The sequence below is a fragment of the Ochotona curzoniae genome, unplaced genomic scaffold, assembly GCF_017591425.1.
Source record: "Ochotona curzoniae isolate NIBS_2020 unplaced genomic scaffold, NIBS_Ocur_1.0 contig_430, whole genome shotgun sequence".
NCBI classification, from domain to species: domain Eukaryota; kingdom Metazoa; phylum Chordata; class Mammalia; order Lagomorpha; family Ochotonidae; genus Ochotona; species Ochotona curzoniae.
Window position 1 is genome coordinate 20,259,024 of NW_024466219.1, and position 26,272 is coordinate 20,285,295.

The 26,272-nt window shown below is 41.9% G+C and overlaps 1 protein-coding gene and 1 pseudogene across 4 annotated transcripts in view; both read right to left on the reverse strand.

Moving 5' to 3' along the window:
* The window catches only part of INTS7 (integrator complex subunit 7), a 68,973-nt gene that overhangs the window by 13,874 nt on the left and 28,827 nt on the right, over positions 1–26,272 (reverse strand). For all 4 annotated transcript variants that reach the window (XM_040985637.1, XM_040985635.1, XM_040985636.1 and 1 more), the window contains 8 exons: positions 23,404–23,521; positions 19,062–19,196; positions 18,452–18,549; positions 15,787–16,026; positions 12,795–12,932; positions 11,649–11,855; positions 823–1,017; positions 433–536 (listed from right to left, as the gene is read on the reverse strand). In XM_040985637.1, the coding sequence (XP_040841571.1) occupies positions 433–536; positions 823–1,017; positions 11,649–11,855; positions 12,795–12,932; positions 15,787–16,026; positions 18,452–18,549; positions 19,062–19,196; positions 23,404–23,521 (1,235 nt within the window). The remainder of the gene's footprint in view (positions 1–432; positions 537–822; positions 1,018–11,648; positions 11,856–12,794; positions 12,933–15,786; positions 16,027–18,451; positions 18,550–19,061; positions 19,197–23,403; positions 23,522–26,272) is intronic.
* On the reverse strand, positions 6,723–6,849 carry LOC121160140 (annotated as a pseudogene).

Consider the following 26,272-nt stretch of genomic DNA (forward strand, 5'->3'; position numbering starts at 1 on the left):
GAGGACTTAGAACAAAGTTTATAGGAAAAAACCAGTGACTTAAGTGACTGAAGAGATGAAACAAGATTGGCTAGGGAAAGTTAAGTGTTCCGGGGGGGAATGAGGTGTGCTATCCAGGACAACTTGAACTTGAGACCTGGGGGTAGGGAAGAAAAAAGCCCTGAGTGTCCTTCTCAGAGGCGGGGCAAGACTGCCACTCAATCACTATGTTTTGGAAGCCTGGTGGAGGTTTTAGAAAGTAAAATTACTTCGCTCATGCTAACTTTCAAAGGGGAAATCATTAGTCATAATACCTTTGTTGGCAAATTTTACAGGTGAGCATATCTGAAGTATTGTATCTGCAAGTAAAAGAATACTTCCAGAGAATTTTTCAAAATACTCCCAAAGGGGAATGGGGGAAGGAAAGGAAAGGAGACACACTGCTTAGGATACAGTTCCACATTCCGCAAAGTTGCTGAGTCAGCATCAAAAGATGCCTGATACAGATCCCCATACCGGGCCGCAAGGCTTCGAAACTCTTCCATGGACTGCTTCATCTGTGAAGAGGGGGAGAGTATCAACTATGACAAACGCGTTGCTGCGACTGTCTACACAATCCAAAAAGCAGAACACGGAAAAACCATTCCCTAACAGTAAAAATTTAAAAAGTGAATTTTCTGGCAAGGCAGGTGAGCTGAGCAGTTGATACCTAGGACTGAGTCAAACCATGGATTTTAAACTTTAAAGTGATTTTAAAGAGAACGTTTAATTCCATAGTGAATTTGAACAACACTACAGTATGTATAAGTAAAAACTGTCCCTAAAAATAAAACTCTGGCATACCTGATTGGAGATGCGACCACACCTCTGCAGGTCATTTCCTAAGGTCATGGCAATTGTGGTGGCGATGGCAGGTGGAGGACTTGTCTTCAGGCTATTGCAAGTACAGATGAGTTGAGAGAAGGCTTGCAGGAGGTCAATCCTGAGTTTTACAAATTCACACTGAAAACTGAGAGGATTCAGTGGTGTGCTAGCAGCCTGAGTGAAGAAGAGAGACATTTAAGATGAAGTAAATGTAACAACACAGGACACTTCCACAAACATCTGACCCTCCGTGTTTTGCTCATCTGGATTCAACCACTGTTGACATATATTTATGTAAAAAAATAAAAAAACTGTGTGAAACGTGCATGTCATTAGTTCCTAAACAAGGCAGCATAAGACAACTATTTAATGCAGTATTTACATTGCACAGGGTATTAGAAGCAGAGACAGTTCAAAGTACACGGGAGAATATGCGTAGCTTGTATGCAAAAACAACACCATTTTCTTCAAGGAACCTGCGTATCTGTGGATTGTGCATCCAAAGGGAGTCCTGGAAGCAGTGCCCACTGTCACTGCTGGGTAACTGTATTTGTCATAGTCTGTGTGTAATATCGAGGGATAAACACCTATAAGGAAAATCACATATTATCTGAAAGAAAAATTCATTATCACCAGTCACTCTGAAAAACCACGTAAGCAAAGATTCCTCACTTCCTACAGTCTTAAAACCCCCAAAATGTGGCTTGGCCGAACCATCTAAGATAACATTTAAGGGCAAGTCAACAACATGACCATTCCTTTCAATCCCCTTGCCGCTTTCCTGCCTTTTAGATTTGTAATTTCTAACACTGGAATAATTAAGAGTAAGTTGGGATGGGAGGAAAGGAAAAATGAAGGAAGGAGACAAATGTTTCCAGCCATTACTTTTTTTTAAGATTTATTTTTATAGGTAAGTCAGATATACAGAGAGGAGGAGAGACAGAGAGGAAGATCTTCCATCCGATGATTCACTCCCCAAGTGGCCACAACGGCTGGAGCCAATCCGAAGCCGGGAGCCAGGAGCCTTTTCTGGGTCTTCCACGCTGGCATAGAGTCCCAAGGTTTTGGGACTACCGCGCTGGCCCAGTCACTATTGTTTTTTAAAAAGCAGGATCAGGCATGTGCCACAGTGGTTAAGAGGCCTGTCTCCCCCATCAGAGTCCCTTGGAGCCAAGCTCCCGGGGCTCTGCTGCCTGTTTCAGCTTCTGCCAATGCGCACTCGGAGACAGCAGGTGACGTCTCAAGCACTTGGGCCCACATCAGAGACCCCGACTGAGTGACAGGCTTCAATGGGGTCCTCTCTGGAGGAATCTGGGGGAAGGAAGGTTCTTTTCCCTTTGTCTCGTCTCTCTGCCTTTCAACTAAGCAAAAGCAAAAAAAAGCATTTTGCCTCAAAGCTGCCTTCTTTCACTGAAAGAAATCATAGCAAAGGGCATGGTGGCTAAGGTCCTCAGCTTGCATGAGCTGGGATCTCATATGGGTGCCGGTTCCTGTCAAGCTGCTCCACTTCCTTTCCAGCTCCTTGTTTATGGCCTGGGAAAACAATCCAGGATGGTCCAAAGCCTTGGGCTCCTCCTATATCCGCATCGGAGACCTGGAAAAAGCTTCTGGTTCCTGGGTTCGGATCAGCTTAACTCCAGCCATTGTGGCTCCTGCAGAGCGAGCCAGCATATGGAAAATCTTTCTCTCTGTCTCTCCTTCTCTGTATATCTGCCTTCTGAATAAAAATTAATAAATCTTAAAAAAAAAGAGAGAAAGAGAACAAAATCAAGAAAGGCCACCAAGAAGCTTTAACCTGCAACACTTCACTGAAGACAGATTTGAGAGTAAAATCAGCATTGGCTAGGTAGAGGAGACAAGGAGGCATGTCAAGCATGCAAAGAGAACTAAAAGCCTCCACTCTTTCTGGTTTTTTTTTTTTTTTCAAGACTCTTTATTTTTAATGGAAACTTTTATACAGAAGAGACAGAGAAAAATCTTTCATTAGCTGTTCCATTTCCCAAATGGCTGCCAATAGCCAGAGCGGAGCAGATCTGAAGCCAGGAGCCAGGGAGTTTCCTCAGGATCTCTCATGTGGGCGCATGATCCCAAGGCTTTGGATCACCATTTTCTGCTTTCCCAGGCCATAAACAGGGAGTTGGAAAGGTAGTAGAGCAGCTGGGACACAAACCAGTGCCATATGGGAAGCCCGCACTTGCAGACAGAGGATTGGCCAATTGATCCATTGCTTAACCAGCCCCAAATCTTCCACTCTTTAGCACTGACCATACTAGAGGCCAGCGTATAGGCTCATCTGGCTAATCTTCCACCTCCAAATGTGGCATACTACATGGGTACCTGGTCGTATCACGGCTGCTCCACTTCCCAAATGCTGGGAAAGCATTTGAGGTTGGCCCAAAGCCTTGGGACCCTGTACATGCATGGGAGACTCACAAGAATTTCCTGGCTCCTGGCTCTGGATCGGCTTAGTTCTGGCCATTGCGGCTACATGGGGAGTGAACCAGTGGACAGAGGATATTTGTCTCTCCTTTCCTTGAAAATCTGCCTTTCCAATAAAAATCTTTTTTAAAAATGCTAGTTTAACAATAAACAGAAGCTTGGTGAAATTATTTTTCCTCTATGACATGACCTGCTTAAAACATGCTGATACTGTATCTTCCACTGTTTTAGCAAGAGAGTCAGGAATGTGATTCTGGGCTTATGCGGTAAGTCCCATTACTATCCATTTGGTTAAGTACCCTACACTAACTTCAGTGTGATTTTTATTAGTAAGTATCAAACAGCTATACTATTTGGTAATACTCATATTTTGCTCTACAAAATAATAAGCCACTCCTTACACCCCAGTATTTCTCAAGGGTACTTGTCCTAGTATATCTCTCAAATTACAAAGGCATCTGAAAGACTGTTACATAGGTAGGGGTAATAACTGTACTCAAGGTATTTAATTGTCTGGTGTTCAACCCTTGGGATATTGCATTCTAAGTATGAAACAGCACAGACTAGGATATTAAAATTTGTTTTACATTTCTTAGATGATAGTTGGCTATTCTTACAGGAAGATAAATTCCCTCTGCATCCTTTGTCCCTTGAGCTGGATTCCGCGATTTTTAATTGATTGCTTGTTAGCAACTTAAAAAGGGATGGGATACAAGAAATTATATGATACTGATATTTAAAAACACAGACCATCTTACCAGACAAAAACAAAACAACCAGAAATTATCCACTGGCAATAGTGTTCTGAACTGCATTATAAAACTAAAAGAGAAGTGAGAGGAAGTTGTAACGAGGAGTGTTGGTTTCACCTCTGGATTTACAACTAACAAGAAACGTTCTAGATGATATAAGACAACCATGAAAAAGATTATGCCATTTGGACCTTGTCATACCAAAAGTAAGCTATGTTAGATGTACGACACATGTTTAAAGAATGAACACTGGAAAAAAAAAACTTGTCATAAAGGTCAAGATCTTTTCAAAAGGTAATATATCCAAAAAAGATGCAAAATCTATAGGAAATGAAATGTAGACCATACAAGTGCGAACAACCTCAAGGATAAACAAAAGGGAGGTAATTTTCTGATGTTTACATGGTGCCTAGAACTTAAACAGAGGTTGAGTTAGAAGGCCAGCACACGAATCAAACATTGTGTGTAACAAAAGCTGCTCCTAGTTTCCTCAGGAAGATGTCTAGTCAGGTCAACAGAGCCAGGCGACAGAAGAGCCAGCTCTGTGTCCCCATCTATCGTCCACTCTGGGAGTAAGATCACTGACAAGGATGCTGGGAGCACTGTCCCTCTCTTTAAACTGCTATTTGTCTTCCTGATTATTACTTCTTCCTGTCTTTTTTTTTTTTTTTTGGCTAAAGAGATAGAATTAGATTTGTGTTAGGGCATCACTGAATTTGTGATTTGTAGTACATACTCTATTTTCTAAACAGGGATAGCTAAAGAAACCCATGTGAAGAAATGAAGCTAGAAGGTCATTTACAATCTATCTGTATTTACCCACAGAACACCTTCCTCATAAGCAGTGCTACACAGACTCACAGTGCTATAAAAGAAACCTCTAAAATACTTTCAGCCCGTAGAACTGAAACTCAACACTCATTAAATAACTCCCCACCCCTTCACCCTGGTAACCACCATTCTACTTTCTGTTTGTACGAGCCTGTCTCCTTTAGTTCTATCACAGAAGTGGAAGCACACCACGTTTGTCTCCTGTAAGAGACTTAACCGAGCTTACGTTCAGTTTCTAAAAAGGAGAAGCCAAGATGAAGACCATGTGAATTAGATTAAATCAGCTCCCCTACTAACAACTAGGAAACCAGAACAAAGTGTTAAAAAAACATCTCTTTGAAACATACTAAAGCAGTGAGGATTTATGGGAGACAAGATGAGAGATATCCAAAGACGTAAGACTGGCCTTTCGTTACATCTGCCGTCTTGAGATGTATGTTAGTTTGAAAACTACTGCTGTCCAGCTCAGAAGCTGAGCAGCTGCTAGGTCTCCAATGGACAGAGGAAGAGCCATGGAAAGCACTTCAGGCTTTCTCTTAGAATCCCAAAGGGCTACAGCTTAGACATTTAAAAACTCCAGGCTACCTGGTCCCTCACCATGACTGATGCCTAGCTTCTGAAGCAGTTCAGTCTTGCAGGATGAGGGATCCGTTCTGATCTAAGTGAATGCCTTTGCAAAACAGAGAAAGGGGTGGGTATCTAGTCAGCAGTTAAGACACTTGCAACTGGGACACCTGCATCCCTTTGTGGCAGATCGCTCCTGGATCCCTGCCTGCTCGGCCTATGTGGGAGTTCATAAGGACACGGGACACAGTGTCCCTGGGGGAGACCCCTGGCAATGGTCTTGGCACACAGAGACCTCAACCTGACCTAATCACTAGCCATATAGGTGAGAGCAGTGGGCCACAGCCTTCCACCTCTGTCCTGGACAAGCTGTGCTGGGACTTCCTTGATAAGCAACTGAGCAGTCATTGTGGTCCCACATTACCTGCCAGCAATACATGGTGTACGTGACCTGCAGTAAGACTGGAGGGTCAAGAGAAATAGATATGCCTCTAGTCAATTACAGTACTGTTACTGGGTGAGAGGATTGTTAAGACAGACCTTTCTACCGTCCCCTTTTCTTGGACTATATAAGATTGTGCTTGCTTTACAATAAATGGACATGCTCAACCAGATTGTCTTTAGTGGTTCTGGCTGAGGAACATGATCGCATCATCCCCTCGATGGTTGTGAGGACCTGCTGGTTAGAACCCCTTATTGACATTTGGGCTCAAGCCTTGGTCCACTCTCAATTCTAACACTGCTGCTAATACCAAACTTGAGGGGCAACCAATGATGGTTCTCACAGTTAGGGCCCTATCAACTGCATAGGGAAGCTGGATTGAATTCCTAGCTCCCAGCTTTGACACTTCCCAATCATATATTTTCTTTCAAGTCAACAATCAAGACTTATTTAGGTCAGGTTTAGGAGTGCAGAAGAGCAGAGGCCTCACAAGTGGAGAGTCTGCCACTTGTCCAAGGGACCATGGTTGGGGATGTATTTGACCCTACAGCCATCAGGGATGAGCTGCTTCTCAGCCACCATGTCTTCAAATTCATCTGCATTGAACTTAGTAAAACACCACTTTCTGGAGATGTGGATCTTCTGGTGACCAGGGAACTTGAACTTGGCCCTGCGTAGGGCCTCAATCACATGTTCCTTGTTCTGCAGCTTGGTGCGGATGGACATGATGACTTGGCCAATGTGAACCCTGGCGACTGTGCCCTGGGGCTTTCCAAAAGCACCCCACAAACCTGTCTGCAGCCTAGATGAGGAACAGCATGAGGTCAGAAGCAGGATTGGCCACTTTGAAGGACTGTCTCCAAGGTCCCTTAGAGCAACCCATACGAGGAACAGGTTGCATACACTACCAAGAACGCTGTTTGCAGCCACTGCACACCAGGCGTCCATAAGGGATCTGGTGGGCTTAATTAGCTGCAGGGTTCTCAAGCATATTTAATGCAAAAATAAAACTTTAAAGCACACAGAAAAAATTTAAAGCTCTGGATGATGCAGTCAACACATCTTCCATTTATACTGTTCAGAAATCTTAACACTTACAGTAGTTTACAATTAAAAACAGCTATTCATAAAACATTTTTAAAATGTAGAAAAAAGCCACATATTAGAATTTGCATCTCATTTATCCTACAAAAGATTAGTATCCAGAACATATAAAGAACTCCTATAAACCAGTAATAAAACACAAACACTCTTGGAAGAAAAATTCCCAGCAAAAATTTTACCCACCCTAAAAAAAACTCCCAAAACCAAAGCAAAACACAAACACAAATGGATAAACATGAAACAATGCTTAAGTGTATCTGGAATCCAGAAATGGTCAATCATAAACTCCAGACCAGGAGGAAAAATGCAAAGCAATAGGATTTCTATTATGCTGTTGGGAGAATTACAAATTTGTAAAGCCACTCAAGAAAATATCCTGATATTAGCTAGTTAAAACATGTACATTAATTCATGCAGTTTCACAAGGCTATGTATCTTAGAGAAGCATCTCCCAACAGGGGCAGGAACGTTCAGCAATTCACAGGGTTCAGCATCTTTAGAAGCTGTCCATTATAGCCAACAGCCACACGGTCACAGGCTATACAATGACGTTTCCAAAATGGTGTTTCCATCAATGACAGACCACATAGACGGAGGGGGTCCCACTGGTTATTTTCTCAGACAACCATTTTAGTTTGTATAAATACACCCTGAGATGTTCATATGATGATGAAAGTGTGTAATGATGCAACTTCCAGAACAAAATGTGCACCTATCACTAAGAGACGCACAACTGTACTTCCTCAACTTCCTCCACTGAACTAGGCCGAAATATATCTACACACTTTCCAACTGAAGGGGCAGAGACACAACTCTGAATAAGGTCCACTGCCAAGAGAGTGTTCAATCTCTGGGCTACCGATGTTTCAATGGAATAATGCTTTGCTGAGGGAGTTGGTCCTGGGCAATGTAGGGTGTTTAGCAGCATTCCTGGTCTTTGTGCACTAAAAATACCATGACATCTTCACAAGGAGTGATAGCCAAAACAGACTCCAGACACTATCATATCAAATCTGCCTAAGTGAATCAAAAGACACAGGAAGGATGTTTAGATAAGCACTGAATGTAACACAGCAAACTTAAAATGTTTAATATTGGAATGGGAAATAAACTGATGCGTTCTTACAATGCAAGAGCACATGGCAAGGAAACTGACTCACAGTTCTAGAACAGGTACATGTTGGAGCCGGTGCGAGGGGGAAATATAGCCACCACCTGGGACACCGGCATCCCATACAGGCACTGGTTTGTATCCCAGCTGCTCCACCTCCTATCCAGCTCCCTGGTAAGGACTGGGAAAAGCAGGGGAAGATGGCCCAAAGGCCTGGGCCCCTGTCATCCAATTGGGAGACCTGGATGAAGCTGCTGACTTTACCCTGGCTCAGCCATGGCAGCTGCAGCCACTTGGGGAGCGGACCAGAGGATGGAGGACCTCTATTTGTCTCTCCCTCTATTTCTGTAACTCCAACTTTCAAAAAAAAAAAAAAAAATTAGCAGCTGGAATTGTGGCACAGAAAGTAAAGTTGCTGTTGCTGCCTGTGATATTGACATCCCATATGGGTATCAGTTCAAGTCCCAGCTGCTCCATTTCTGATCCAGCTCCCTACTAGTGTGCCTGGGAAAGCAGCAGATGACACAAGCACTTGGGCACCTGCCAACCGCTTGTGAGACACCTGTTTGAAGTGCCTGCTTTCTGGCATACACCTGATTGTTGCAACCATTTAGAAAGTGAACCAGTAGGTGAAAGATCTTGCTTTTTCTCTCCTTCCCTGTGACTCTGACTTACAAATTAATACATCTTTTAAAAATAAAAATAAAGACAATCATAAGGATATAGGTTAATCAAAGCAAGTAAAAAAATATATAAAACTCAAAAACAAGCAACATAAAATAACATCCAAATTATAAAACAGGCAAGTTAAAATAATAAAGAAAGTTAGGGCCTGGTGTGGTAGCCTAGTGGCTAAAGTCCTTGCCTTGCGTGCGCCGGGATCTCATAAAAGCACCAGTTCCAATCCTGGCCACCCCGCTTCCCATCCAGCTCCCTGCCTGTGGCCTGGGAAAGCAGTCGAGGACGGCCCAAAGGCTTGGGACCCTGCATCTGCATGGGAGACCTGGAAGAGGTTCCTGACTTCTTTCTTCAGACTGGCTCAGCTCCAGCCACAGAGGCTACTTGGGGAGTGAAAACAACCAACAAACAGACTCTCTCTCCTCCTCCTCTCTGTATATCTGATTTTCCAATAAAAATAAAATAAATAAAAAAATAATAATAAAGAAAGGCAAAGGGACAGCAAACACAATATTCAGGAGAGCAGTGATCTTTTCAGGGCAGGAGAAGGGATCAAACATGGAGGAGCACATGAAATCAACAGCAATGTCTCATTCCCTAAACTGGAGGCTTGTATATTGCTTGTATTTTTTTAGATCCTACGTACCCACATGTGGATACTATACCTTTCCAATATTTCATAACAAAAATACAAAATAAATTCCCATGTAAGTAGGCAGAAGGCTGAGCTGCTCCTTTGACTCATAACCCGATTTCCACACTTTATACTATCTCCTCCCTCGGAAGTCAGTTATTTTTAACTAATGGCAAAGGGCAAAGGTCATGCGATGTGGTGACTATAGCTTAAGTTTCTAATGAATCAAAAGGGAAAGCATCCTGAGCAAATCTAACCTAATCAAAAGCAGGTCTAGAAAGTGAGGGATTCTCTTGCCTGCCTTGAAGAAGCAAGTAGGTGTGAGAAAACTATTCTGCCAACAGTCACATGAGCTCGGGAGAGAATCCTGAGTCTCCTCGTGTCTCGGCCGGCACGACCCTGGCACACACCCTGCTGGCAGCTCTCTGACACTGTGAGTCACGCTTGGACTTCTGAGGCCACAGAAACGGAAAAAACGCACGGGCGCTGCTTCACAGCACTACGTTTGCAATAATCGGCTTCACACTGAATGCGAATACAACACAAGTTTTACTCCTACGAAGCAAGTCAACTCTTATCACTGCAGGAAACCAAATGTATGCTGTTTTTCAAGGGGCCCCACAGCACAGAGTGTTCAATTTGTCTTGTTGAGTTTGGCTGGCGTGGGTTCAAGGCATGATCTTCAGGGCTGCACAATCCAAGGAGTGTCAGAAAGTCAAAGCTCACGAGCCAATCCACTCAGTGAAGCGGCACCGAGCTGCTGTCGGATCCACACCTGCCAAAGGTCCAACCACAGTGCCATACCCTGACACCTCGGCCGCTTCCAAAGACCACGAGGTCCTTACAGCCTGTCCCTCCAGATTATTCTTAAATGGAGAGTCATTCTATTCCTATTCTCAAAGCACAGTGTTTCCACAAGGTAAGTGCATGCAATCTGCTGAATTAAGAAAACAAAAACCTCATCTCAAAAGAATAAACTTGGAGGCCCTTTGATCTACCTAAGGTGGCATGTGCTAACAGCAGGATGGAGTAGGAGGCAGGAATCTCCTGTTTGTCACTCAAGTGCTTTCTCCCTGTGTCAGAATTCAGCCCTAATTATTTCCAAGCCTCATTAAATATAACTATCACACATCATTAGAAAGGTATTAGACAGTCAAGAGAACTTTTTAGAAAATTAACTTGCTCACTTGTGTGGCTGTTCCCCAGTTGTTATTTACTGCACTGAATGATTAATAAGTTATTGTACCCTATAAACTAGAAAATGAAATCATTTTATTGATCTAAACCAACCTATAATGCATTTTTAATTTTCTGAGCTATTTATCCGTCTGATATTGGCAGCTAGTTTCTCCCCAGAATAATCCAGAAGAAGCAATCAAGGTAGACATGTTAGTTACCCTTTACAAAGGAGAGGAGCCTGTCTGTTCCTCTTTCTTAGCTCTCCATCAATCGTGGCAAGCAAACAAACCACACGTCAACAAATACGCGTGCCACAGCACTGTGAATATCATCTCCTTCGTGACACCTGTTTATTCTCTGCTCTACTCGGAAGCATTTTTTAGGGTTTTCGGTCCATTAAAACCACTTTAAATGTTGTTAATGCATATAAACAGGTGTTAGAAGCCTCTTCACTCTAACTCAACATACAGAGTTTTAAAGTTGTAACACATAATGTTTACACAACTTATTTACTTTTAAGAGGAAAAAATCCTCTTGCATTAATACATAAAATGCTCATTTTTTAGATGATGGGTTTTTACTTAAGAATTTAACTAATTTCAAGGAAGTATGAAATGTTAAAAGGTCTGTCTTCTCAACAACTCTCACTTTCTTGGCAGAAACAACAAGTGTATCTGGCCAGCGGTTCATCTGGAGTAGGTTTCACGTGGGGCACTGTCACGTGACTGTTAACTTAGAAGAAAATGCCCGGAGTGAGGCAAGGTCAGGGCTTTGTGTGATGGTGACCCCATCCCGGCTGGGATCTTCCTAAGATGTGGGAAGGCAGAATCTGATTTCCCTACACTTACTTTTTCTGCATAGGTTCTGCAATCATCTTCACATATCATAAACAACCAGAGGAGTGGTAAAAGGAAGAACCAAGGATTTGCTTTCATATTCATGACTATTTATTACTTTGATATCAGCAGATAATGCTCAATCAAGGTGGTCAAAATAAGACAAGCCAAAAAAAGAGAAGGGAGAGAATTTTTGCACAGGTCTTATCACCAAGGGAGAATGAAGAGGACTTACAGTTAAGGATGCAATTCCTTTGTGGTAGAATTTTAAAGACTCAGCAATGCAAGAAAGTGCTGAGCTGTAATTCTCCTCCTGCAAGCCAGTGAGACACTGTTCTGCATGTGAGAACTCCTTCAAACTATTCAGCCAGAAGTAGAAGTGTTCTGAGGCCACCTGAGTCAGCAAGCTCTGATAAAGCTCCCTGGCCATGTCGTGATTGCCCTAAAAAAAGGAGGGAGGCACATGGTGAGGTTAAATTCTAAAGAGTTGATGCAGCAGCTAAAAGCCAAACCTAAATTTCATCCTCTTCTTATGTAATTCTGTGATTCTCACTCTCAGTATTTTTTCTGAGAAAATATGCTGAGCTGCTTTTATGTAACACAATGCCCGAAGTTCTCTACTAAAATAGTTTCAAGGAGAAAACAGATGGAATTCACTTTAACTTAACTCTACAATTTTAGTGCAAAATAAAGACCCAGCATATTCACTGGATTTCTTTCTGGGGAAACTATTATTTAGCAGGGCAAGAGGGAATCCCTTGGGGAACTGCGAATGCTGTTTAAAGTCTGCAGGCCAGGGATGCGCAATGCTCTGCAATGCTTGGGGGCCTGGAGCAGTTTGGTAGAGTGAAAAGCTGTCTAACCAATAGCACTGCTCTCCCCATTTAAGAAACAATGTAAGATCAAGATGAGCTTCAATCACCTAGAACAATCTGTTTCCTTGACTTGACCCACAGTATTGTCTGTGTTAATCCAACTCTGTATTTCTCCTAACATTAAATTAATAAACATTGTTGGGCTTTATGAAAAGAGTATAGTACATTAAAGCTTTATTCCACTTAATAATCATAAGGTGGGGGAGAGAACAGTAAGAAAATAAGCTGTACTGATCAAGATAGATGGTGTGAGGCCTTGGTTTTGACAACAGAGGGCAACACAAAAGCAATGCTAACGTCACCTCCAGCTAGAAAGAGCTCGGATCTTAACTTCCTCGAACCCTGATACGCAGGAGCAACATATACAGCATGGTCTTACGAGAAAAGTTAAAAGCCAGATCATTTCTCTTAACATCTTTCAAATCCATGACTAAAAAGTGCTTCTTGTTTTCAGATTTGACTAGGACTAAAATAGTCCACCATCGAACTTTAAGTGTAGTACATACCATTCGGGAAGCCTGTCTGGCAATCCGGTAGACAGTCCAGCCATTGGAGACACTTTCAAGCTGCTGCTTAATTATTGCCTTTACCTCAGCAGACAAAGCTTTCTGACTGGCTACAAAGATTACAGTGGCCAAACTCACCTAATGTGGAACAAGAGGGAAGTAAGTCAAGAGAATTATGCAAGTTTAACGTCATAGGTAACCTATCCAAAGGAAGAAAAATTAGAACTCATTTAAATATAAAAAATGTTTTCTATTGATATTTATTTAGCTTCTCATTTTGAGGTGATTCAGCAACTTACTCTAGACTCACAGCATTGTCTAAAACAGCAAATTTTGAGGAAGTCCATATATGAAGCTAAATAAATTCTAACATAATCAGTGAAATGGAAGAGATACATTTACCATGACAGGTAAAAATGCAAAAAGATTACCTGATAGCATAATATACACATAAAATTAAAAATATGTATAACGAGTCTACATACTACTTACTGATACATGTATTTAGATAATAAAATTATACAACATTCAGGAAGAATCCCCAATTTAGAATAAAATTACCTCTCAAAGAAGGGAAAGATGCTAACAGGGAGGGACCACAGGGCTTCAACTGTATTAGCAACATTCTTTACTAAGCTACAGGATGAATGCAAGAGTTCCACTACATTTTTCCTTTGATTTTTTTTTTTTAAATACCATGTTTCTTAACTAAAATATGCCTTGACATAGCACTAACAAAAAGCGAGAAAGCACATTAGTTCAAAATGCCACTTCAATAAAAAAAAGAGACTGATATATATACACACAAAGACACATACACAATCGTGATAACCAAATGCTGCCATTTGCTCATTAAGGTAACCTTTTCTGTCCTCTGTAGGACTGAATATAAAATAGGCTGCAATACCTTGTTTCTTTAAAAAAAAAAAAGATTAAAATGTTTATTAGAAAAGCAGAGACAGAGATCTTTCATCTGCTGTTGCTTCCCAATATCCATCAACAGTCAGTGCTGGGTCAGAATAAAACCAAGAGTTCAGAACACAACCTAGGTCGCCCACGTGGACAGCAGGAACCCAGATATTTAAGCCTTTCCTGGTGCCACTCAGGGTGTGCATTAGCAGGAACTGGGAGTGGAGGAGGCAGGACTCAAAATCAGGCACTCCAATACTGGACACAGCCATCTCAAGCAGTATCTTAACTGTTATGCCAAACACCTGCCCCTGAGTCATTTCCTTCTGCTTCATCAGAAATAACATGGAGTGGCCACTTTGCAGCTTTCATGGAACGTAGGGCCATTTAGAACACAGTCCACTTTCAGCCTCAAAAAGCTTTCTTCTGCACATGATTTGACTGCATCCCTAGCTCTGCTTCTCTCTAAGCACCCACCTTCCCCACCCTAAGGTCTACTCTATAGGAGCCTCACTTGGGTCACAAGCAGCTCAATACGTCTTGTAACAGAAAGAGGAATTTGGGCTCATTTATGGTCATTATTATCATTAGATTTTGATAAGGGATATAAGTTTAGCTCATGGGGGCCTCAAGACGGGGCATCTCATGCCTGGATCTCACATGCCAGCCACCACGTGCACGTGGTGAGCTATCCCTGGGCCTGCCTGGGCCCCAGGAGCTGCCCTCTTTGGGGTAAGTCTCCGGAGTTTTGTTAGGCGGATCCAGGGCCCACCCGCAGCTCGCCTTGAGCTTGAGCAGTGGACAGGCTTGGGAGGGGGCAGGACCTTGGGGGTTTAAACTTCCAGCAACCACCTAGCTGCGGGGGGAGGCCGCAGGACGGGCATCTCATGCCTGGATCCCACACACCAGCCATCACATGCACGTGGTGAGCTGTCCCCAGGCAGCCAGTGTGCCATTTGGCGCCAGACTCCGCCTGCTGGCCGCCCGGCTGGGGAGCTCTGGGATTTTAGTTCTTTGATTCGCTGCTTAGGTAGCTCCAGGTTGAACCCACAGTGCTTTGGGGACGTGAATCAATCCTAAAGATTTCCAATGACAGTAAATCTTCCTCTGAAGAACCTGTAATTACTTAACAATGCTGAGTACCGAACACCAGTTCATGCAAAAGCTAAGGCTCAGGCCTTGTCCAGCAGGATGTCCCCATTACCTGACATGATGATGGATCAGCAGAGGGGTCACAGTAGGCAGGGCCATGACATTAACTAGCATTCGAGAACCATATCTGGGGGTAGACTGTGTGGGGGATGGGTGGGCCAAGCCCTGTGCAAATTCTAACCCCACTGGATGGCTTAGGAGTGGGGGGTGGTGACGGACTAAGCTGACCAAGGAGCTTACCATCAACCTTGTACCTTTTTACCCTAGTTAACAATGTAAAGATTGCTAAAAATATAATAATAATAATAATAATAATAAAGTTTAGCTCATTACTAGATTGCTTTGTGTAAGAAAAATTTTAATTTTGTCCTTCATAATAAAACATAAACATCAGACTGAGTGCTTTGGCTACACAAATGTGCTCTTACAGCATTTAGGAAGGATCCAGCTTTACATCTAAACTAAATTCAACTTTTAAATCAAATAAAAAATGGAAACAATAAACAAAGCAAAACAAAACCAAAACAAACCCTCATGTTATCACTCATCTGAGACAATAGCTCCAAGCCGCTGTTTTTGCATTTTTAAAGAAGGCTATCTGGAAGGCAGAGAGAGACAAGGAGAGCAGGCTCCCACCCATGGGTGCACTCCCCTGCCGACAGCAGCTAGCTTGGGACTGGTTGAAGTCAGAATGCTGGCTATCCATCCAGTGCTCTACATGGGATGCTAGGCATCCCAGTACTGAAGCCATCCTGTTGTCTAGGACGCTGGACTCTGCAGCACAGCAAGGACGTACCCAAGGCCTCAATGTGAGTTGCTGATGTCCCAAGAAATGACTTAACCGATGTGCCAAACTCATACCCTATTTTCCTAACTTAAGCCAAAAAGTACTGTTTGTTTCTTAAGGTAAGTTTACAAAGTGTCTCCTCACCAGAAGTTCTTGCTGCTTATCTGTGGCTGACCGTCCGATCACCTTGTAGAGCTCCATGAGGTCCCCAAGCATGCCGTCACCCAGCACCGGCAGCTGCATGGCAATGGCTGCCAGGCAATGGCACATCAGGATTCGGGCTGCATCCTGAGCACTGTGCAACTGAGTCAACAGTGTCTCGACCACAGACTGGCTGAGATGGGGCCTGCCCTTGGCCAACTTCACCATACACTTCAAAGCAATCTGCAAACCCGAAAGAAAACAGACCAGTTACAAGGTGAAGGTGTTAGGCGAAGCCGTAAAGAACTTTGGTGCATATTAACTTAGGAAAAAACCAAGGGCAAGGTTTTTCTTTGGTTTAAGATTTTTCTTTGTAAGAAACATCTGATGTATTGAATCTTAATTCAGAACTTGAGAGCTGTATTGCATTTGTAACAACCAAGAGTGTCCATTAACCAATTATCTCAACCTAAGACTATTAAATAATGAGTCAGCACTGTGCAAGGATACTTTCACAACTTCAAAGGAAATAGAAGCAAAAGATAAATTTAATTAGGCACAAGAATTTTAAAATCCATGCATATAAAAGGTCTTCAACTCATGAAAAATGCATTTTATGAAAATACTATTCAAGGATCTATACATTTTTTGTACCAAAATAAATCTTCTTATAAAAATGTTTTTGAAAGGCAGAAAAACACAGATACACAAACATGGAGACAGAGAAATCTCCCATCTGTCGTTTCACTACTGAAATACTGCTAACAGCTTGTGCTGGGCCAGTCTGAAACCAGGATCCAGGAACTCAAACCTAGTCTCCCAAATATTTGAGCTTCTTCCTAGATAAGGAAGCTTATCATTTTTGAAAACATTTATTTATTTGAAAGGCTGAATGGCAGAAGAGAGATCTTCCACCTGCTGGTTCACTAGTTAAATGGCTGCACTGGTCAGAGATGGGGGGTGCTGAAGTCAAGAACCTGAAATTTCACCAGGATGTCCCAAGTACTTAGATCATTCTCGACTGCTTTCCCAGGTGCAGTAGCAGGGAGCTGGTGCATACCTGGGATGCTGACATCATAGGCAGTGTCTTAACCTGCTATATCACAACATCAGCCCCAATTTTTAAATTCCATCTTCTAATTCTAAAATTATTGAGGTACCCTTGTACACTAACCATGCACGTCTCAATCTAAGACAAAGGGAAATGAAAAGCATGTGGAAAGATGAGGCAAACACACGCAAAACTAAGTGTTACTATTATTGACTACATTTTAGATGATAATAAAAATATAAACTCTGGGGCTCCACTAATCTCAAATTAAATGAATTACCTCTGTGTTTACACATATGTCTCAGATTTACCTAATTTCCTCTGATTTCTCAATTGAAATCTAAAATCTAGAAAGCTTCTCTATTTGACATTTCTAAACAAATGGTGATCCCAAGGGTATCTGATGATCTCCCCAGATTAGGTTGACAAACACATGCTGCCTTCCCCCCGTGCCCACCTTGTGATGCCCAATGTCTGCTAACGAGTTACTATTAATCATCATGACCACATCATACTCTTTCTGCTAAAATAAGTCAAACAACATGATACAAAAACAAAAAAAACTCGTACATTCTCCACCATCTACTTAATTTTGTACCCTTGCAACTAATATTTCATGTTATAATCTAATAAGAGAAGTCTCATTTCACAATTGAACACCTCTAAAATAACTTCTGCATTTAAATGAAGGTAAATTCTGTAATTCTTTTGTTGGCTTAGGAAATATGGAAACTAATAAACACCCATAAAATTGTGAATCTGCATTCATTTCATCAAGCTTTCCCAATTTTACTTTATAGTTTCTACAAGTACAGGAATCCTGTCAATTTAACTTTGTTCTACATTATCCAGGATCATTATATGGAGATTCAACTTAAAAACACACTGTGAACTGATAATACAACAGACCAAAATGTAAGATTCTATTCTGCAGCCTGGTGCAGTAGCCTAGTGGTTAAAGTCCTCGACTTGCACATGCCAGGATCCCATATGGGCACTGATTCCTATCCCAGAAGTTCCACTCCCCATCCAGCTCCCTGCTTTTGGTCTGGGGCAGCTGAGGATGGTCCAAAGCCTTGGGACCCTGCACTTGCATGGGAGAACAGAAAGAAGCTCCTGGCTTCGGATCAGGTCAGCTCCGGTTGTTGCAGTCACTTGGGGAGTGAATCAGCGGACAGAAGATCTTTGTCTCTGTCTCTCCTTCTTTCTGTAAATCTGCCTTTCCAAAAAAACAAATTAATTAAAAAAAAAAAAAAGATTCTACTCTGTCTACTTTTTGGGTCAGTCAACAAACCAAGTTTTCAAAGTCAAGATCAACACTGAGTGGTTGTTTTAAGTTAGGAGTTGACTTCAGTATTGTTTGTTAAGTCAAACTTAGCTCCTGTTTATTTTTTGCAAATACACATTGTCTTAGAACTCCAGTGTCACCATCTACACTTTGAACACTTTTTCCATGGCTGCTTTTGCTATACAATGACCGAACAGTGTATTTTTGACATAGAGAGTAAGACCTAAAAAACTTAAATATTAACTATGTGACCCTTTGCACAGAAGATGGTAATACCTCATTTAGGGAATGAAAACAAATCACTCTATTAAAATAAACCACATTTTCACCTTTAAAGTAGCTTGGGCACCGGGACTATCATCTTGACTACACAGAACCAGAAGGGATTCCAGCCCAAAGACAGCATCTTGTTCCAGCGCCAAAAGATCTAGGAAAACAAACAAACAAACCCAAAAACACTATGCTGAGACTGTGGTAGTTAGCACAGGGAGGTAAAATGTACACAGAAGAAAAAAAATCTTAACATGTAAGAAGTATGCAAATGAATGAAGCTTCCTTCCTTGAGAAAAGTACAAGTGACTACTTTTGAAATGTTAAGGCTATCTTCAGAGTTCTTTATTTCTTCCACTTCATGCTACTCCACTTCCCATCCAGCTCCCTGCTTGTGGCCTGGGAAAACAGCAGAGCATGGCCCAAAGCCTTGGGACCCTGCACTCATGTGGGAGACCTTGAAGAAGCTCCTGGCTTCAAATTGGGGCAGCTCTGGCTGTTGTGGTCACTTGAGGGGTGAACCAGAGGATGGATGACCTTTCTCTCTCCTTCTTTCTGTAAATCTGCCTTTCTATTAAAACAAACAAACAAGCCCAACCCAAACACATGAGAATTCTATCCCAGATCAAGCCCGAGTTCAAATGGAGGATCAGTCCTGATCAAACTTACCCTTTTCTTGACAAGAGACGGTTATATTAGTCAGGACTCTGACTCCGTGGGCTGCAATGCCTCTGTTGGTATGGTAACAGCACTCCTGGGCTAATTTGACTAAATCAGACGACCTGGGGGAAGAACTTACATTTCCTAAACAAGAAGAACAAAGCAGCAGATTGTAATTCAAACAGTTCAAAAACAGTTTATTGGTTAAATTTTCTTAGTTTTATGAGAAATCACTCAACAATAAACTTTAACAAATTTTCCACCTTGACCCCATCATCAACTTATGTTGCTATTTTTCTTTGTCCTGTTAAGTTATTTGAAATAGGTACATACTAACGTTTTTCTAGTGATTAAGACCTAGAATCAGTGTAGGATGTTCCCTTGAAAACATGAATAGAAACTGACTATGAAACAATGCAAAAGACAAAACAACTCCAGACTCCATCTCAGGAGTGCAAAACAATTCTGGTTAAAAGGATGTTACTACAAGTTTCCTGTCAGCTGAAAGCACGCATTCAAGAGAAGAGTAAGGGAAAACAAGTTTTAAGCCTGTTTTTTCCCATCTCATATCGCTGGCATATTTTTACAGCTCAAGGAGGTTTACATAAGAATTCATAATTTGAGACCTGGGAAGGATTTAGGGATCATCTGATTTAACACCCTATTTTTACAGAAGAATCAAAGCTCAAAGATTATAACTATCTTCTGCCTTCAAGGTCATGAACTCATTAGCTATGTACTACACTTGCACTTGGTAGTGTAAGCGCTACATTGTGACTAATAACTTTAAAAATTTTACATTAAAAATTCTTTGCCGTTAGGCTGGCTTTGTGAATACTTTCCTTTTATCGTAGGTAAACTCTGCGGTAACTGAGTTATCGTCTGGAAAGTTATGGTCTTTTCAGAAGAATAACAGCATGGCTTGCTGGACTGTTTCCCTCTTTCTCCTTCCCTCTGGTTCTTTCTGCCAAGACTCTGTGTCAACTTCAACTCTCTTTCAGAACAGTGACCACACTTTTGGACAGTGATGGACACACTAGCAGAAACCTAGACCTTCCCAGGACATACAGGACATTTGATTACCTTATGATTTCCAGATTGAAATACTAAACTAGGTGCAAGACTCAGTGTTTTAGACAAGTAAAACATCAGAAAGACGAAACTGTATGTTCTTTTTTCCAAAACTATAAAATGATATTTCCTTGTGCATGTGACATGGACAACAAAATGGTATCTAGAAGTATGCTTTGGAACCTGTTGTATTTTACCCTTTTTCTCAATCTAGAAAAACAAACAAAAAACCCAAAGCAAACAAAAATCATCCCAAATTTCATAAGCAAGCATGAACTTAATGCCATCTCTCTGGCATCTTTTTTTCCTATATATTATCAACACAATTTTAAAAATCCATACACAATCGGGAAATAGATCCTGGCCAATAATCGGCCTTTAAAACATAGTGTTCTTAAGAATTTCCTATGTTAACTTTTTTTAGGAATAAAATTACTTTTAATTTTTTAAAATTCAGTATATTTTCTACAATCAATGGTTTGAAAGGTGTAACAAACGGAAGAAAATGGCTAAAACTTAGAGAAGTCTCCTAGATTCATCCAAGCTTAGTGTTTTGTATATTTTTCAAAGGGTATAAAGTTGCAAACATGCTTCTTTTACTTATGTAATGGTCTGCACCTTGCTTCTCCTTTTAAGTTCTATTATTATGGATATTGCTTCATGCCATACATTATTTTTATTTGGACTAATTTCTACCATACTGAAGTGCTGTAACTTCTTTAATGAGTCCTTGATTGATGAACCTTTTTATGTTATGGTAATATTCTTAACAACAGACAATATTTGGTATTATTACAAAGATTGATGTTATGAATAATTCTGTATATATGATACTTCTCCATGTGTGGATATGTAAGCAAGATGCTTTCCTAGGTGTGGAATTTCTGGCTCATCTATGATTTGATGAGTGTTTACTAACTGCCTACACAGAGGCTTACTAATTCACATATGCATGAAAATTAATGAGTAGCTGTTTATCTTTTTTTTTTTAACATTTAATTGGAAAGGCAGAAAGGAAAATCTTCTTCTTCTTTTTTTAAAGATTTATTTGTTTTTATTACCAAGTCAGATATACAGAGAGGAGGAGAAATAGAGAGGAAGATCTTCCGTCCCATGATTCACTCCCCAAGTGAGTGCAACGGCCGACGCTATGTGAGTCTGAAGCCAGGAGCCAGGAGCCTCTTCCGGGTCTCCCATGCGGTGCAATGTTCCAAGGCTTTGGGCCGTCCTCGACTGCTTTCCCAGGCCACAAGCAGGGAGCTGGATGGGAAGCAGGGCCGCCGGGAATAGAACCGGTGCCCACATGGGATCCCAGCGCATTCAAAGCAAGGACTTTAGTTGCTAGGCCATGCCACCGGGCGTAGAGAGGAAAATCTTGCATCTGCTGGTTCACGCCCAAAAAGGCTACAACAGCGGCAGTTGGGCTGAAATGAAGCCAGGAGCCAGGAGCCTCTTTCAGGTCTCCCAAAGGGGTGCAAGGGCCCAAAGTTTCTGGCCATTCTCTCCTGCTTTCCCAGGTCACAAGCAGGGAGCTGAATGAGAAATGGAGCAGCTGGGAAATCTCCTGGCAACCATGTGGGATCCGGTGCTTGCAGGGGGAGCATTAGCCAGTAGAGCCGATGTGCTGACCCTGAATAGCAGTTTATCTCCTTGCTGCAACAGCATGTTGTAACACAACTGTATCACTGTCAATGTGATGGAATACAATTACTGCATGTTGCTTTACTTTGCATTTTCTCAGGTGTGATACTGAACATCCCGCATGTTTAACAGCTATTTGTAATTTGAAGCTATTTCTATATGTTATTTCTGCTTATACTGAAAAATAAGCAATGGAAATATACTTAAATATTTATTACTGGGAGCAGCACGACTGCTCAGTTGGCTAATCCTCAGGCTGCAAGCAACCAGCATCCCATATGGTCACCAGTTTGTGTCGCAGTGGCTCCACTTCTGTTCCAGCTGCCTGTTTATGATGTGGGAAAGCAGAGGAGGACCAGAAGAGGTCCTCCTAGCCTGGTTCCCTTCTTGGAACTGGCTCAGCTGCAACCATTGCAGTCATTTGGGGAGTCAACCAGCAGATGGAAGTTACTTCTGTCTCTACTCTCTGTAAACTCGTCTTTCCAATAAAAACAAATGTATATAATTTACAATTACTATTAACTATGTAAATAATTTAATTTTGAAAATCTATGATTTTTACTTCTTATGAATATTACTAAATGGTTATTTAAGTCTTTTGCTTAAATCCACATGTAAATTATGCTTTAGCCAACTTCAGTGAAAGGATCAACATATCTAGCCTGAATACAGCTTAGGTATCATAACCTGGCAAAATGCTTCTGTCCCTGGAAAGAAAGCCACTATGCACCTAGGTTAGCTTGGTCTAAAAAGAAGCCTGAGGCAAATCCTAGGGATTTAGGCCCCAGATCAGCCATTTAAGAATGTGACTTTAAACACACAGTCAAACCTCAGGAATCCTCAGCATCAGTACTTACAAACTCCCTCTCCTGTGCCCCTTTTGAGAGCCCAGCCTTATGGAAGGCTCTTAGAAACCCCAGGAAATGGTTCAAAACTGACCACTGCAGCTTGTTCAGTGAGATGTGAACTATAAGCTATGAAACAGATGGGTTTATTTAAGCAGGGAAAGAACTCATTCAAAGCACACTGGGTTTAGGAGGATTGTTTAGGAAGAAGGCTGTCTCTAAAAGCACAGCCTCTGCTACATCAAGACATGTTTATTTCTCCACCTAGGTGGATCTAAGACATTAGGAAACGTGATGCATGCAAATGGTTAAAGCACTCTAGTTAGACACGAAGGAAGGCCCAAGCTCTTCTGCATTGAACAGCCTAAACAGGCAACTTGCAAAGTTCCTGAGCTGTGGTAAAGCTTTGCTTTAATCATTCCTCAGAGAGTTAATACACACACTACATTTGGCTTAAGATTTACTACCACCTGCCTTCTGAAGCATAGTTAAATTCAAAGGGCACATTGGAAAGAAAACTGTTTTTGGCATTCTCAGAAACATGATGTCACCCACATATAATTCAGTAAAGGACAGATGTAGAGTAGTAGTATCCTTGAGCTAAGACCAAGGAGTCAAGGCTTCATCATCATACACATCATTTAAGAAATTATGTGCAAATAAATTCCCATCAAATAATGCAGACACAGAAACTCTGCCTGGTTTTAAAGCTTTGCAGAGCAAACCATGTGGAACACAAACATGGAGTAAGAACTCGGCCCATCTCCCACACATCAGCCCATCCTCTGCCTTACCGGGCGCGGCGCTGAAGTAATGTTTGATGGCAATGGTCCCCGAGAGGGTGGAAAGGACCGACACCATCCCCAGCTTGAGGCTGTCGTAGGGAGTCTGCAGAGCACACTCGCAGAGCGCCTGCAACGCAAAAGGGAGCGCACAAGGTCACGTCACAACGCACGTCTCACCCGTCAGCTCGGTCACACTGCTTAGCTTCTAGGAAAAATTACAGAATGATTAAAAAAAAAAAAAAAAAGAGCCAAACTGCCAAAGTCTTTAAGGGGGGCCCACGATCCATGATGACTAAAATTAATGTGGTATTCTGAACAGCAAAAGGGCACTAGGAAAAATCCACAGGGAGCTGAATAAAGATAAACATTGGCGTAGCATCACAATGTGTCCACACTGGCTCATACACCACAGGCTCACTGTACAGATGCAAAATGTCAGTGACACAGGGAAGCCAGGCTGGACTGTGTGGGAACGTCTCGTGCTATCCTCAATTTTCTGCTAGAGGTGAAACTATTCTAAAATCTCCATCAGACTTTGTTTACCCATGACACATGACAGTCATATCATTAAAAAAAAAAGCACTCCCATTTCTGGACATTTACTCTGCTCTTGCCTAGGGCAGTTTCAAGTATCAGCAAAACTAAGACATAGGTGCTTCTTCCCCAGCAGTGAGCTATGCACGTGTGCACAGCCCAGTGCTGCCTGCCTCCTGCTGCACCACAGGCCTCTACCACATGACTGTGAGCAAGGGAAACAGGTAACTCACTTTAAACTAAACTAACTCTAAGGTCCGGCGCAGTAGCTTAGTGGTTAAAGTTCTAGTCTTGAGTGTGCTGGGATCCCATATGGGCACCAGTTTGCACCCCGATGCTCCACTTTCCATCCAGCTCCCTGCTTGTGGCCTGGGAAAGCAGTCGAGGACGGCCCAAAGCCTTGGGACCCTGCACCCGCGTGGGAGACCCGGAAGAGGCTCCTGGCTTCGAATCAGCTCAGCTCCAGCTGTTGCAGCCACTTGAGGAGTGAACTAGCGGATGGAAGATCTTTCTTTCTTTCTTCCCTTCTCTCTCTCTGTATCTGACTTCTCAATAAAAAAATTAAGCCAACTTATTATTCCATGAGGTTTCTGAAAAGAGTGAAATTTAAAATAAGAGTGAAATAAAAAATAAAATCTCCAAGAGTTAAAGAACAAATTTAATATGATCCCTATAAAAATATCAATAAAGCCTGGGGTGGGGAAGTATGAATAATCTAATTCTAAATCTCACATTGCAAAAATAAAAATGTTAAAAGTCCAGAAAAGTTCTGACAAAAAAAAATACAGATTCAAATATTAAATTTGAATGTATGATAGTGGCACTTCCTATATTCAATATTATCACAAAGACAACCGGCCAATTCTTCTGGGTAAAACAGAACTATGTCTTGAGGCTAGTGTTGTGGCATAGTAGATTAAGTCACTGCCTAGAATGCTGATTGCCCAGATGGGTGCTGGTTTGTGCTCCAGTTGCTCTGCTTCTAATATAACTCCCTGATAATCTGCTTGGGAAAGCAACCGAAGATGGCCCAAAGGCACGGGACCCCATCACCCACAAGGAGACCCAGAAAACATTGGCTTCTAGCTTTGGCCATCGTCCAACTGTGGCTGTGGTGGCCACTAAGGAGTGAATGAGTGGATGGTAAATCTTTGTCTCTTCTCTGTACCCTTTCAAATAAATAAATAAATAAATAAGAAGATTTTAAAACACACACACACACACACACACACACACACCCAAATACAAACTCAGGGAAGCATGATGAGCTAATAAGGAAAAGCAAGCAAGTAAAAGGATAATTTGATGGGACTGATACTATGGCATTATTAGGCTACTACCTGCAATACTGGAATCCTATAAGGGTACCAATTCAAGTCCCGGCTGTTCAGCATCCAACCTAGTTCTGTGCTAACAGCCTGGCAAGTCAACAGAAGATAGTCCCTGTCACCCACATGGAGTACTGGGATGGAACTCCCGGCTCGGGCTGGCCCAGCCCTGGCAGTTGGAGCCATTTGGGGAGTAAATTAGTGAGGATGATCTCTCTCCCTTTTTATCTGTAAGTTTGCCTTTTAAATAAATAAAAACATTCTACAAACAAGATAATTAACAGAATAGGCAAACACAGTCATGTCATGTAAGATCAATAAAGGGCCACTAACAAACGTTGGAGAGTCCAGAAAATAGGCACTTCCTCATGATGTTGACAGAATGGGCACAACAGTGGCAACCACTCTATGTATTTAAAAATACATATCTCTGGACACAGAAATCTCTTTTCTGGAAATTTATCTTCATGAAAGTTGGTTATTACAAACTATTCAACATAGTAAGATCAACAGCGCGAGTACAGGCCACAAGTCTACGTTCATCGATACCTGAGGATTGAGATTGTAAAGAGAGGTCCACAAAGCCGCTACAAGAATATACAGGGCGTCTGCCTATTAACGTGAGCTGTTCCCCTGGATGCTCTGTTAAAGCACTCACAGCTCACAACACACACTCAGTGGAACCCCATCTGCATAGAAAATACACAGGACACATCCACGCTCGCACATGGATGAAAAACCTTAAGGACGCATGAGAAACCAACAACAATGACCACCTCCACAAAGAAAGACTACTGGGAGGGCATGGAAGAAAAGACAGACATTTCGCTCACGGTACATCTTTTACTTCCAGTAATTTGTTACATGTATATAGATTTTTTTCCCCCAGTGGAAAGAAAAACCTAGCCAACCAAAAGAGCAGCAAGTCACCAAGACCACCATGGAAGGAATGGAAACAGATCTGAAAGCTGCCTATGTAAGACAGTACAGGTCATCCAAACAAGAACTCTGGCAAT